General features: G+C 39.9%; 1 protein-coding gene across 1 annotated transcript in view; it reads right to left on the reverse strand.

Moving 5' to 3' along the window:
* The window catches only part of prdm5 (PR domain containing 5), a 70,063-nt gene that overhangs the window by 14,019 nt on the left and 40,368 nt on the right, over positions 1 to 15,676 (reverse strand). Inside the window, exon 14 of the mRNA XM_015390767.1 lies at positions 2,397 to 2,482. Within this exon, the coding sequence (XP_015246253.1) occupies positions 2,397 to 2,482 (86 nt within the window). The remainder of the gene's footprint in view (positions 1 to 2,396; positions 2,483 to 15,676) is intronic.

Consider the following 15,676-nt stretch of genomic DNA (forward strand, 5'->3'; position numbering starts at 1 on the left):
CATTGCAGTTTTCCAGGGATGTGGTTTGCTGAATGAAACACAAGAAACCCCAACTTCATCCATCTGAAATCACATGTTCATTAACGGTGGGCTGCAGCTCCCTCAGCCAAATGACATTAGTTTTTCTCAACATGCAGTGACTTCATCCGGCTCTGCTGTTTGTAACTGTTCAGCCCATATTTCAGAGCAACGTGAGCAAAGACAGATCTGGGAATATTCAGGGCAAAAACATCGGTCAGTTTAATCAGCAGCACACTACAAAATTACATCTGCCTGTTTCTACGGAGTCAGCCCGACCTGAGCGGGATATCTCCACTGCTGACACACTGCGACGCGCAGAGCAAAGTACTTTACTCTGGACAGCATTAAAAGAAGAACAAATCGCTTCAATGAACTGTCCTGACAGGCTGCAAATATCAGCGTCAAGTTGACGATGGAAAATGTTCACAAAACTCAATGTATTAAATGTTTTTTGTTGTTAATGACACTATGTAAGTGCTTTTCAAACTCCAAACGATTATTCTGGTAAAAAAGTAGGGTAACTATGGCTAAGTTTTATCTGTTTTAGGGTGACTCTTTCTACTCTTTGTGCTCAGATGTCCACAGACAGGTCTCAGTGTAAGAAGACCTCCACAGTGAGCAGCTAAAACATTTGAAGTTTAAAATGTTCAAATAGCTAAGCTCAAAGTAAGAATATAATCAAACCATCACCTTAAACAGTTCTGTCATTTGTTTTGAACTAAATTATCAATAAGCACAACTATATATGGGAAGTCAGACATCTTTAAAAGGCTGACCCAAGACAGAACATCATATTGAAACTTTAGTGATGAAAAATGGAGAGAAAAAGCTGCAGCTTCCGGAACATCATTGGTCAGTGAGTACAAAGCAACGCTGACAACATGGAGTTTTATTCAGATGTGTAAATTTTCCTGTAAAGAAAGTCTCACCATTTGTATTGCTTTATTTCAGTGTATGGAAGTTTAAATCTTTAGGCCAAGGAATATGTTGCAAATAAATAATTAAGCAAAGTTAAGATTTTTAACCCTTCATGTCCAAGTTACAATTTTTGGTAATTATAAACACCAATTTAATCTAAATCAGGTCAAATGTGGTCTGTAAGGTCCACCTATGTCTCAAACCTGAGTGCAACCATATTATAGAATAACACCAGTTGTCCAACGGTGCTCAGGATGTGTCATTATTGCCATTTGTATCTCTGCTTCTGTCTCCTTGAACCCCAGTCGGCCTCAGCAGATGGCCGCTCACACTGAGCCTGGTTCTGCTGGAGGTTTCTTACTGTAAAGGGCAAGTTTTTCCTCTCCACTGTCACAACAAGCATGCTTAGTGTGAGGGATTGCCTTCAAGTCAATGAGTCGATGCAATCAACTGGTTATCCTTATACAGAAAACTTTGAATCCATCTGACTGTATGATCTGGTGAACTGTGAAGTGCCTTGAGATGACATGTTGTGAATTGGCGCTATATATATATATATATATATAAATAAACTGTATTGAATTGATATGTTGCCTACTGTAAACTAAGTTATAAAATGTTAACAAGTTCAACGTTTAATAGAATGTGTAAAAAAGTTTAAAAAAAAGTTATTTCAAAAGTTAATAAGGTCCTGAGCATTAAGTTTTAATAAATCAATGTTTCTTACACCATGTAAGTATTTTTAATGAATTTTATTAAGCACTCTCATCATATTAGGTCAAGTGATTGTTTTGGTAATAGGCTCTATGCACAACTCCACCATTTTCTGAACTTCAGGAGGCTCCTTTGTTTCCTGTCTTTCATGATTGGATGCACTGATTAATCCAAGTGTGTATGACCTAAGTAACTGGCCAGACACACCTGGATCAATCAGTTCGTCCAGTAATGAAAGACAGGAAACAAAGGAGCTACCTTAAATTCAGGAAGTAGTGGAGCTGTGCATAAAGCCCATTACACCAACCTTGATCTCTGCCATGAATATACTTTCTCTTTAATGTTGCAAAAGTAAAAAGGTTTCATATCATCCAATAACACCCTTTGAAATTTCCCTTATAAAGCGCCCCTCACATCCATGAGTTCAACTCTTCTTTCCAACAAAATAATTAGTTTGAAACATTAAATTTTAGATAATTCATCTAACATCTAAACTGGAACTTGTACAAGGGGTTCTGTATCTACCCGGTTGTTACTGTTCTTATGTCGCAGGCAACACCGTCACTAAGCTTTTTAATAAATATTTGTTTGTTGTGCACCCTTGCTATCAGTCAACTGAATATAAATCAATTCAACAATTGTACCAAATGTGACTAAATCTCTTTGCTATCAGTAGTGTTGAGCGATTGACTATGATACAAAGGAGACAGGGGGGTTAGTATAAGTGGTGAGAAAAGACGTACCCGAGTATGGGTCCGAATGTGCATCTTCAGGCCATCGTTCTTGCTGAATGCTTTGTCGCAGTAGGGACACTGGTATGGTCGCTCACCTAAAATGTGAAAATCATGTTGGTGAATATTACATATATAAAATGCACACAAAAAAAATATGGTAAACACATTTATAGTTTATAGAGTAAATATAAAAATCTACTTCAGACCATGCAGAAGTAAATATGAAAAAACATCTGCAATCATTTAAATCACACAATAAAGCATAACTCCTGTTATAACTGTGTGTCTTCTATTAAAAAGTGTTGCTAAAAAGCTTAAAAATGAATGTGACCAAGCTGCCTTTGTGGATCATTCTCTTCGAGCCGCTGTTTGAGAACTATTCAAGTTTCCACTGTGGATTTCAAGCTTGTGCTGGTTACACTCTGTGGGTTGCTATCTGAGCTCCAACTGGCCAGCAGTTTTGGAGTGATCTGGCTTCTCCTGGCTGGATCAAAAACACTCTGGTCTAAGCCTTATAGATCCTATCTGAGCACACACTGCAGATGACAAAGAGAAAGTGACAGGCTGTCAGTCAAACTCTCCACTGACACATGGATTAGTTTACTATGTGCTGATCCACTGGCCTGATAAGAGTCCCAAGAGCTGATTGCTGATCTATAGAAGAGAGCGGAGGTAATAACCCACAGAACTGTGCAGAAATTAAAGCAACACAAAGCTGACCCCTAAAGAAATAACCTAATCATTTAGGGGGAAAAAAAATGTTGTTTCAATCTTTCCGAACCGATGATCAAATAAGTTCCCCAGTCGAAAGGATAATAAATTAGACAGCCCCCATCTGCAGAAATGGCTGTTCTGGTTAGAGGTTTATTGAATTGGTGATAATATGATATCAATCTGAGTGTTTTTAGGAAACAGTTTAAAAATTCCTTTTCTAGACTGGAGTGGTTATAAACGTACTGAACTAATCTAGAGCATGCTATTTTAAAATCAAGAAATACCTACGTTTGAAGAGTCTCCTTTCTAAAAAGATTTAGATTAATGATCCTTTAGTCACAGAGCTACACTTTGCACAAAGTTTTTTTTATTTTTTTTAACCATCTTCTGATTTTGGATGCAGCTGAATTAATTACCAATAGCATTTTCATTCCCAACAAAACCAGTAGCAACAAGGTTTTATTAATTTGCTTTTATGATTCTATGTGCTTATGTTTAAAATTCCATTGCATTTAGAGCAATGTGGAATCAAAGTTTAATTCGTTGTTTGTTTGCATAAATGTGAGCAATAAAGCTAATTCTGATGTTTAGAGGAGTGATGGCGAGGCTCTGAAACAACAGAAAAACTGTATCAACTATCAAGTAAGGTGGTGGCAGCACTATTCTGTGGGTGTTTTTCAATTAGAGATGCACCAATCCAGTTTTTTTTTCTGATCCAATCTGTCAGCTAGGCCGATATCCAATACCGATCAGATTCAAGTTTTGAATGGATGTATCATATACATGTATCCTGCCATGTGAGTGAAGGCAGATACAAATTTACTTTATATTACTTAACAAATAAGCAGCAAAGAGAAATAAATAGCAGTTCCATGCAAAGTGTACAGGATTCGATCTCCAATTTCCAATCAATGATTCAGCTAATTAGCCAATATCGGAGACGATATACGATCCAGGTCTCGCATCAGTGCATCTCTAGTTTCAATAATAGTGGTTTGGTTTGAGAACACATTGGCTGGGATAACTGAGAATTATGAACATCAACATTATTCTTTTTTATTTCAAATCAAAAACTTGATGGATAAAGCATGGAGACCATTGAGAGTTCAACTGGAAAATGATCTAAACAAAGCTGGGGCATAAATGGATAAAGCAGGTAAGTGCTTCATTAATGGCATGACCTTGATGCTGCAGAAAACATATGGACGAGGCTTCTACACCAGGAGGACAACCAATTTAAATAAACTTTATCAAATCTGAAAAAAAGGTTAAAAAATGTGATTTTCTATAACTTTATTAAGGGTCTTAAGGGCATGAAAGATGAATATTATGTGATGTAAGATATGTGCAACGGCTTTTTTGTATATATTTTTTGTGTATTTTTAAATTGTGTGCATACGTCTGTGCCCCCCTCCTTCGCAAAAGTTCTCTATGCTGGAAACGCCTCCGCCGGTGTAGGTACCAGATCTGCTCGGGGCCCTGCCCTTTCTTATGATGTCCTCATATGGCAATACCACTTAGACAAACTGTATTGTATTTTTTAAGAATCAAATCTCTTCCAGTCTCAACATATAACCCATATTTGCAATAATTTTACATTTCATTGACAAAAAAGTCTCAGCTTAGTTTTATTCTGTTTTTAAGACCTCGGGGCATGGAAGGAGAAATGGAACATCCTAAAGATTGACTTTCATAGACATTTTAGACCAAGAAAACAACAGTTATTCTACTTGTAGAAATTGAACACTTGTCATTGACCTAAAGTTAAAAGTTATGTAGCCTAATATGGCCAACTGAACGGGCTACAACAGGCTAACCTGTTACCTACTGAACACAGCTAGCCACAGTCAGTCAATCATATAGCATACGTCACTGGCATGCATAGGACCTGAGCAGATCTGGTACCTACATTGGTAATTTTATTTCACCTAGAGAGGCAGCAAAGTGCCAGGATGCACCTAGTCTGCAGGAAATCTGCATAAGAAGAAGAGGTCTCTGCCTGCAATATCAGTGCAAGTTATATTTACACTTTGTTGGTGTGTTCTCGCTGCTGCTGCTACAACTAATTTTGGGATTTCAAATGGCGGACTATCTAAAAAAAGAAAATTCAACAATCTACTGGACTTTGCATCCAAGTTTGAAGACATTTCGCTTCCCATCCAGGAAGCTTTCTCAGTTCTAATGTCAGGAATAGCATTGAGTCTGAGGTTTTACACAGTAGCCCAACAAAGCCTGGTTTTTGTTTTGAAAACATGGAAATTTAAACGGACGCAGGGCTTCACCCCCTGAATTAGGGGTCGTTTGGCCTCTTTTGTTAGCCTGCAATGCCCCATACCCGTCTAGTTGTCTGAAAGGGGGATCGTTTCAGGACATTTTCGGCCTGCCGGAATAGGCAAGGCTCTCCTGTTTAGAGGCTGGGGCTGCGAAGATAGCAGCATTGTAGGTTTTTGAAAGCTGGGACCTGAGTCCAACCTCTCTGTTTAAGGTTGTTTTTTCTTTCTTAACATAGATGGCTTCCTTCACGCCCCTCTCAAATCACCTATTTTCTTTTTCCAAAATGTGAACATTCTGGTCCTCAAAAGAATGTCCTTTGTCCATAAGGTGTAGATGTGCCGCAGAATCTTGTCCAGAGCATGTTGCTCTTCTGTGTTGGGCCATGCGTTTGTGGAGAGGTTGTTTGTTTTCTCCAATGTAAAGATCAGAGCATTCCTTACTGTATTGAACTGCATACACCACTCCGCTCACATTTGGTCTGGGGTTTTTGTCCTTAGGATACACAAGTCTCTGTCTAAGGGTCTTGTTTGATGGCGGACTACTTCATGGTGAAGAAATAGCTAATAAACAAGCTATGTAACATTATTGCGGCACGTACGCAAGATGTTTGATTGATCTGAAAACTTAATTTTTGAAAAGAGATACTCTTTCATACCTTTAATGGACATTTTACCGGTAATAGGGACATATTTTTAGTCTTCATAAACACACATTTGAAAGTGTGCTTATTAGAGAAAAAGTCACAAATAAACTCAAAACATGTGCATTTAATGAAATCTTTTAAAAAAAACATATTAAATCAGATTTTAATGTAACCATGCCTTACAAAAACATAATAGCTTTAATGTTTAAAACAGATCAAGGTAGAGATGTTTTTTAGAACCATGATGAGTGTGCGTAAAGTCGTCCCAGACACCAATTTCATATCCATGAGAAAATTAACACACACATTTTCTTTGCCAGAAAAACAACAATCTATTGTTGTTTAATCCTTCCCTGCAACAATTTCATCTCACATCTGCTTTGCACAACTATAATCTGTCTTTAGCGACAAAATGTTGAGCAGCCAAGCAAGTTATTTTATTGATGTGGAAATGTGCTCCCCTTTTAAATAATAAGGTTAATTAGCTGTGTTTCTTTGGGATTCAAAATGCAAAGATGCTTATTAAATCAGCAAACCCATCATGGGATTACATATGTAATATAATAATACTCCACTGCTAAAAACATGGCTGTTTTTGTAGGATTTTTTCCCGTCTTTATTTCTTCTTATAAGGTCCAACACATAAAAACATAAAGGTCGATCCAACAGCACAGAAAATACTTCAGAGGCTGTTTCTTAAACTTTTATATCAAAGATCAGCTTGCAAAAAAAATCATGTTCAAGAGGTTTATCCTGGCACTTTTTATTTACATCCAACAAAGCCCGTCTGTCAACAGAAAAGTTACAACAGCTGTCATGTAGCAGATATACAAGTCGACTTCTAAACCCACCCACCGTAAATCCCCCACAAGAGGGCTTCAGAGGAGCACCGCAGTGACATGGGGTAATAAAACGTGCAACCTCAGGTTAGTGTGCTGAGGGTTAACGCTGACATATACGGTCTGATCACACGGAGCGAAACATGTGCACAAGGGCAGCTTGGAAATCTGTCCCGAATCCCTCTTCACCCCACAGCTCGGCACGTCCCCTAGCCTGCAGGAGGCTTTTTGTTGACAAACAGCAAAATCTGAATCCCAGATGTGCTTTTGAGAAAGAGGAGAGTAATTCTTGTGTTGTATGTAGCGTGCGCCAGTATCAGGTTATCCAGCGTTGGCCTCGGGAGTCCTGCTGAAGGCATTACTGCACTAATGGCGCAGTGGCTCCGTGTGATGGTGTACTCTGCGGCTTTGAGAACATCCCTTCCAGGGGCTGGTTATTGTCACTTAATACAGAGCCTGCAAACACAACTCTACACACCAGTTCACCTACTTAACCTATACACCCTCTGGTTCCGAACATGTGCGTCTCATCTGGGAAACGCAAGGAGAGAAAAGGATTGGATTTAATATTAAATAAGGAGGCCGTTCCCATATGGCCTGTTTATATAAACCACTCAAGACTACTTGTGTTTACCTCTGAATCGGCAGGCTTGGAATAGAACCCCATCTCTTAGTGAGACAGGAAACAAACAAACGCTACTTGGAAACTGTAGCGTTCCTCCAGCGTCGGTGTCTGTTAAGCATGTCAGACGATGAGTGTCTGTTCTGCTGAGTGTTACTGTAACCAGAAACCCCCCCACTTATTCTCCAGATTGAGCCAGATTGTTTGGGGATTACGAGGGGTGGCTGCAGCGCTGAGCCGGGGCTTTATGTGTGCGGAGTTGGTAACTGATTTAGCATGTGCTGAAACTGTACACCGTCTCTTTGACCCCATCCCCCCAATCTCCCCCCTGCTGTGGCCCTCACACCCCTAGTCTGCTAATCGATCCGTTTGGCACAACCTGTGAGTCGTATGTTTGTGTGTGCGCATGTGCGACTGTGTGTCTGGTTAGCAGATGGTCGACTTTGTCATTTTGCCTGCCGCGCTGCGTTCGTGTTGCGGAGAGCTCTTTGTGGCTTCGGGGCTCCGGCCTGAAAGACATTAGCGCTGTCGATCAGGAATTAATTCCTGGCTTCCTCCAGTTGACGCAGACAGCGGCCCTCCGCCATCCTCCTCTATACAACCCTGTGCCAAATGCCGACAGGGGCCAGGGAGGTAATGTGATATGAGCGTGTTTGAAATGATAAGGGATTGCCGTTAATGAACCAAGGGCGCATCTTAGAAACTTCACTCTTGACCTTTCGCCCCTGAGGTCACGGCATTGGGAGATTTCTCCACCCTCTAAAAGGCTTTGTTTATTAGAGAACAAACAGTGTCCAGAAGACCAAGAAACGTGGCAGACAGGTGAGACATGGAGCTGAGGGGAAGTTTAGAAAAGGAGAGATTGTGTAAGAACAAAGAAATTTATTTGGTATCCAAGCTTTTATCTCACAGAACGCCATTCAGTCTGTCTCTCTAAAGTGGACAGTGTGTGGCACAGTTGAAAACTGACAAAGGTAATCGCCAACCAATTATTACGACAGGCTGGGAGGGCTGCTGGGAGCCATCTTCCCTTAGAAGGCTCCCAACTGGACATTTATTAGCTGTCTACTCCACAAATTTGGCCTCAACATTATGATTGCAAGAGTATACCACTGTTTCTGGTTTATATGCAGAATTAAAATAGACACACAAAATCCTAATTGTGTAATCTTGTGGAGATGCTTTTCTTCAGGAGGAAAGAGAAGCTATTCACTATAAAGATTCATGGGGCTTGAAATATAGGAATCTGGAAAAAGGAAACATTAGAGGCAGCAAAAGAGATGAGAGTAGGAAGTATGTACACCTTCCAGCAGAAACCTTCAAATTCCAGAGATACAGTTTAGATCGAAGCATATTCCAGTTAAAAACACAATTTGTAAATGATATATTGAAAAACCCAAAATCATTTTCCTGCTACTTCATTTATTTCCTATTACCTTATACTATTTCATAAAATCCATTAAAGCCGGGCATACACAGTGCGATTGTTTCAATGGTTGCACGCAGCTACAGCTGACAGTTCACAGCTCACGATGCATGTTCAGCACGACGCTCTGATGCGATCTACCTGCTCACACTCTACGTCTAAAAACCATGTCAGACTCAGCTCTGAAGTGGGATGGCATTTCTTAGACTCGTCTATCCCGAAACCAAACAAGTAGAACAGGAATATGGAGCTCACTAGAGTGAAACGCGCTGCCTTGGCAATTTGTGCAATTTTGCGCTGAATGCCTGAAAAAGAAAAGGCGACGACGTATTTGGACAAAGACATGGCTGAGCAAACGTGGCTACTACGGATTGTCAATTTTACAGAAAGAACTCCATTTTGTGTTTTCATCTGAGAGGAAGAAGAGGAAGAAGTATCGTTGTTTGCAAACACCCACTGAGCGATTTGCTTATTATGGTCAATCACACATGTTTGATCTTCTCCCGACCTCACGATTCCTGAGTAGCTGATCGCCCTTCGTTACCCCCTGTACACTACACGAAGAACGAAGCACGATCAGGCTAAAAGTCAACCCGATAGACAGATTCTCACACAACTGGAAACTCAGCCTGAATAGGGCAAAAAATCGTACAGTGTAAGCCAGGCTTTAGATACATTGCAGTTTGAGTTTGTAACACGATTATATAAAAGAAAACGTTTAAGGTGTATAATGACTTTAGCAAGACAATCTGATTGCTGCATATCTGGGAAAAAAAAGATCAGTTCTCAATTTAAATCAAGCATCTCAGCATAGAAAGCGGCCGTATTCATCAAAGCAACAGAAAATAATTCAGTATAAGTTGCTTTTGCTTCAGAAGATTGTAACCATGACCACAGCTAAGACAAACAAAGTCATCTGTGAGTAAATAACTCTAAAGTTCTGCCAGATGTTACTTGTTTTGGGGCAGCTGTTCTGTTGCAGGCTCACTTGCCGTTTCAAAACATCAAAAATTACAATCTATAAATAGTTCTCTCACAATTATAACGACGGTCCACACACATGATCCGCTGCATAACAGGCAGAATGGTTGAAGCAGTTAAAAAAAGTAATTATTAATGCAATTTTCCTTCCCATGTTGCTTCCATGAGGAACCGATATTTGGACAAAGAACAGAGGCCTTCTTATCTCATGCCACAGAGCAATCCCTGCTACAGCACAAAGCAGAAAATATGCATAGAATAGAATTTTTCTGCTAGAGCAGACTTCTATAATTAGACATATATTTCAAAATTCACATGGAAATGATTTACTTATGTTAAAATAGCCCTCGGTTTGATGAGGCACACTTTAGAGCGAATGTCAGTGAGCCAGCCCTCGTTCAAACCCGGTCTGAGGAAAACCAGACACTGGGATTTCCCCTGTATTTAAAAAAAACTACTGTAAACAACCTGTTAATAACAGAATATAAGGTTTGCCTGTAATTATTACTCGGTGGTTGGTACCGGAGGGAATTCAGACCTTTTGACTTTGTGTTTGGGTGCGAAACAATGCAACATAAAAGAATGTTTACATTAAGTCACATATGGCTTTATTCAGACATGTCAGGACCTTGGTAGAAAGATCAACATGTGAAGAGGTGCTGCTGCAGGAAAACTGTAACAAGATGAAGACTTTTAATGCCTGCTTATGGATTCTGAACATAAATTTTCCACCGAATCTCTAACATACTGTCATGGAGACCACAGGGGCCCTGAGGCGTATTTTTTTGTCTCATGTATCCTTTTAACCTCTGTAATCAGTTTCACTGTTTCTCAGTTTGAAGTCGGAGATGACCCTTTGAACCACATGCAGGCACAGAGAGTGTTTTCCAGTGTTCTTCCTCCATCCGTTCGTGCATCTGGCTTTGACTAATGCTGAGAAAAAAACATTGAAATGGCGGAAACTGGTGTGATCATTGTTGAGCTGGTCTAATGGTGTTTTTTTTCTCTCTTTTTTACCCAATCAGTTGTGTTTTATCTCACTGCAGCTAAATAGTTTTCACTGGATGATTCAATATCCAAAGAATTTTCCTAACGCACCTAAATTTACACAGTTAATTGTCTCAATTGCAGCCTGTGGAAAAGGGTTCCTACCCTTTGAACTTTCCACATTTTCTCACTTTAAAAATGTAAAGTTTGTTGTATTTTATTGGAATCTTCACACCATATTATAAATAAACAGGAGAAAATTTACTTTAAATGTCTTGTGATAAGATTCTGAGAAGTGTGGCACACATTTGTATTCATTCTGCTGAGTCAATACGTTGTGAAACCACTTTAATTAAATCTGATCACTGCTGCAAGTCTTTGTGTTTAGAGACAGAGTTTTTTTATCTTCTCCTGCCAAAAGTAAAAACTGTCACACTTAAAAAAAAAGTAGTGTTTTTACTTTTTTACTTGATTCTCTTAATTAAGGTGTGGACTTTAAATAAGGCCGTTCAGAACATGCCTATACTTCAATTTCAAGCATCATATTTAGGGTCATTATTATTTTAATAATTCATCTTTTTTTTAATTTATTTCATTTGGTTTGTAGCACTTTAAGATACTAATGCATAAACATAGTAAATAGGGAATATATATTTCTAAGTAACATTTATCAACAAACTGCCGGTGGCACACACAATTCACTCATTCCAAAAGCACAGACTGGTTTTGCACGTCTAAAGCTTTGCGATCTTTGCAGATCAACATGCACACTTATCAGATGTGCACTTTTGATTTTGCCCAATGCAGTTGAGTACCCCTTATGTGGGATCTTTGAAGACCAGGCCCATATTGCTTAGGCTAAATGGTTACATTCTTGTTTCATCTGAGCAGAGAATTTTCTTACACTTTTTGGATACGTCTGTTGTGAAACTGGCAAACTGGACATTCTATGGCTTTGGTTTCAATCGTGGCCTTCTTCTTGCCAGGTATCCATAAAGGCCAACTATGTGGGATGCATGACTAATAGTCTTCTCTGGCCAGAGCTGTGCAACTCCTCCAGAGGTACCGGGAAACACTCGGTGCTTTAATTTGCTTGTGGAAAAGTCATTTTAAAGTGGAGCTCAAGCTAATTTTCACTTTTTCCACACAAGTGAGGATAGAAAGCACTTTATAACAAAGGGAATTAATGCAAGCTCCCTACAGACTTATATTCACTTTAACAATTACGCTCTACTTTGTGTTGGTCTATAGTATAAAAGTTTTGTGATAATCTCTAAAGTTTTGGGTCATACTGTAACAAAAACTAAAATTAATACTCATAATAAAAAAGCACTATATGTATTGATTGAGAATTCATCCTACATCCCTGCTGAGCAACAAAGACCCATCCTAGCCTCGACAGTTGACATCTTCGCCTTCTATTTCTGCATTCTCCGTTTGCAGAAATCCCTGCAACATTTCCCAAATCTTGCCTAAGTCCATATGTTTATAAATGCTCTTTTTAGACACTGAATGTAAGCAAAGACACTCAGACTCAAATATGTGTGATACAAACGTCCCCGGATTCATTTTTCCATGGACTGAAACACACACCAGTTTGTTGCAACACAGCTTTTGGGCTAACGCTGATCCTAGCTGCCAGCATGACATGTCCTATGATGTCAATATGACAGCGTGTCACTGGGTTCTGTCAACATTTCCCTTGGCAAAAATCATTTTTAACGACCCGCCGATGGGTATTCACCACAACGTGGCACACGTGGTGGGAAAATCTGCTCTCACTGAGCTGTGATGTGGAGTAGGAGATATCTGCATCGCCACTGGGCCAGAAAGAATAATTTAGAAAATGATAGAAACATCCATCATGACTGCTAAGCTCCGCAACGTTTTGGTCCAGCTTTTTGACAGCTCACATTTTATGGGTTGTCAGTGATCTCATAAAAACGGCTGCTTTCTCAGAAGATTCCAGTGTCTGTGGCACTTCAGCTAATTTGTTCGAGCTCAACATGATGTACTAACCAAATGAAACTGAAACCAAATCCAACTCAAACACACAGCGCATGCCTTTTGTACAGCTCAACGCCGGCCAGCGTTGTTCGTTCGGATTTCTCATTAATCTGTTTCACACTTTGTCCTGATCAGTTGCTGAGTTTCCTGGTGAAGCTCTGTAAGTGTTTCACGTAAAGTGATAGGGGTGGGGAGGGAATCTCAAGGGATTCCCAACAAAGTCTTCAGTGTTTAGCAGGTAAATAATCAATGCTGACTTGTTCCTGTGAAGCAGGAAGATAAACAAGATCAAGCTTTCCTGTCTGCCTTTCAGAGGAGCGGGATATTTGAGGGCCTCTACTTAAGGTCAGGCTGGAAATAAAGGTGTCTTTAAGTTTTGTTTATTTTCCTTTATTCAACTCTTTTACGGCATCTGTAGTATATTTGTGCAGCTGAGTAAAATGATCTGAATGCCAATATATGTCACCCCGATAATAAGGTGTCAGACTGTCGCCCGGTGAGGGAAACGATTATTTTTCTCTCCTCACATAGAAAACAACAAACAAACAAGTAAAAAGGAACCTGACCAGAGAACAAGAGGACAGATTTACAGCCAGCCGGGGTTGCAGGTCATCCGGCTGGATGCTTTCTTGGAGTGGTCTTTTCTCTGTTTGCTCCTTTCTTTCTTTTAGGTGTCTCTTCGGCTCCCACCCCTCCCCCAGCATTCCTCTCTTTTGTTTATGCCATATAAATACAATCAGAGCGGCCTGCGGACCACACTGGTATACATTCTCTCTTTCTGTTGGTTTGTCCTTCACACGTACACATGTACGCAAACACACAAATACGTGGCTGGCACGCACACGGATACAAAAGGGGCTGTTGACAAAGTGTGGTGGGCTGGTTAGGGACCACCACTCAACACACACACACACACTTTGACACAGTAGTCTTATGTGGAGCAGCAATGACCGTCGGATGGGCTTTTATATGTCAGTGGAAAACTTAGGTATGTGGATCTGTGCTTAAGGCTGGTGAGAATATCAGGTTGATTTTTTAAGATAAAGTCCACTCTGCGACACACAGATGCTTTATCCACAACTCTGCTGCGAAACATGATCAAAGTGAGACATTGTAAAGGTAACTAGTGTTGCTCCGATGCCATTTTTTGGCCACGATACCTGGCTGTGCAGTATTGGCCGATACCGACATCATACCGTCACCATCTGTTGAAATTGATGTGTGCGTGTATTAATGAATAACTGCATGCTACTTGGATATAAAATATTTGCCATCATGGCTTTGTCCAGCTGCTGCCTACCTTTGTGAAGCAGGAAAAAGACTAATAGGAAGTGAATCCAGTAGAACTTTTTATTGCCTACAGGGAATGACTGACAATAGTTGAATAAACTTTTGGCTCTCAAAATGGTATCGGTGCCCTATTTGTCAGAACTTGCCGATACCGGTATCAGTATCGGTGCAACACTAAAGGTTCAATTCAATTCAATTTAGGTTATTTATATAGTGCCAATTCACAACACATGTCATCTCAAGGCACTTTACAGTTCACAAGGTAACACAGGAAAATGGAGAAAAAATGACAGTCTTGCAAGAATTTATACAACCTTTTTCTTTTTTATATATATAAAAAACGTGGAGTGGCAGCCTAGATGTTAGGGCATAGAGCTTGGAATTCTGAGGTTCTGAGTTCCCACAGACTGCCACTCTGGGTCTCTGAGCAAGACCCTTAACCCCCAATTGCTCTCCAGGCGTCCATGATGGCAGCTCACTGCTCCACAAGGAGATGAGTTAAATACAGAGGTAAATTTCTCCAATATAAGATCAATAAAGTTCAATTATATTATTATAAGTGTTTTATATATATATATAAGTTAAAATATTTCCACCTTATTCTACATTACAACCACCAGTTTTACTTAGGAGGGGTTTTATGCGAAAGACCAAATCAAACGTTAATGTATGAAAAAATTATGTATGGGCTTTTAAAACAGTGCAATTCATTATTGTTGCCTTTATTTTGAAAGGGCAGAGAGAAAGGCGAAAGCCGTGTGGCAAAGGTCCATGGGTCGGGATTCAAACCTGATGAAGTAGATGACCCGGCATGATTGTTGCACCCCCGCTGTGCAGCTCTATTTAGTTCACAAATCTGAACTTTATGAAAGATCCGTAACAATGAAGCTTTTTTTTTTTAAAGAAAACTATTAAACTTTCTGTTTTCAGTTTGGTCCAAATCATATAGAAGACCGAGAAAACGTGTGAATGAAAAGGTTTTGGTTAGAGGAAACCAAAATGGAACATTTTAAATGCTTGATGAGATAGAAAACAAGTGACTGTGTACCGCTGTGAGACAAGGTGATAGCACTATCATTACAGTTGGTTCGGTTTCCATCATCAGGGACACAAACTGGTTAGAAATGAGGGGAGGATAGATGTTAAGAGGTGGAGGGTATGTTTTGAACTTTAGCTGTCAGAGGTGGCTAAAGACTAGAAAATGGAGCAGATCCCCTTCCAGCAGGACAACAACCCCTAACATTCTGCCAGAATCTTCCTTTGTTATATCGCTTATATATAATGTGACAAAATGGGAAAAGGTTCAGTGGGTGTGAAGACTTTTGCAAGGCTCTACTAGTGGGAATGAGAAAAAAGAGAAGACAGCCAGCAGCAGGCTGGGAGACAGAGAGAAGAAAAAGAAAAAGAAGGGGATGGAAGCCAAGAAGAGTCTGTGTGGCCGAGCCAGGCCTCTGCACCAGTCTGTTGGTAAGGAAACACACAGGAATGTGTAGCTTTAGTTTAAGG

The sequence above is a fragment of the Cyprinodon variegatus genome, unplaced genomic scaffold, assembly GCF_000732505.1.
Source record: "Cyprinodon variegatus isolate N-32 unplaced genomic scaffold, C_variegatus-1.0 Scaffold512, whole genome shotgun sequence".
Taxonomy (NCBI): Eukaryota; Metazoa; Chordata; class Actinopteri; order Cyprinodontiformes; family Cyprinodontidae; genus Cyprinodon; species Cyprinodon variegatus.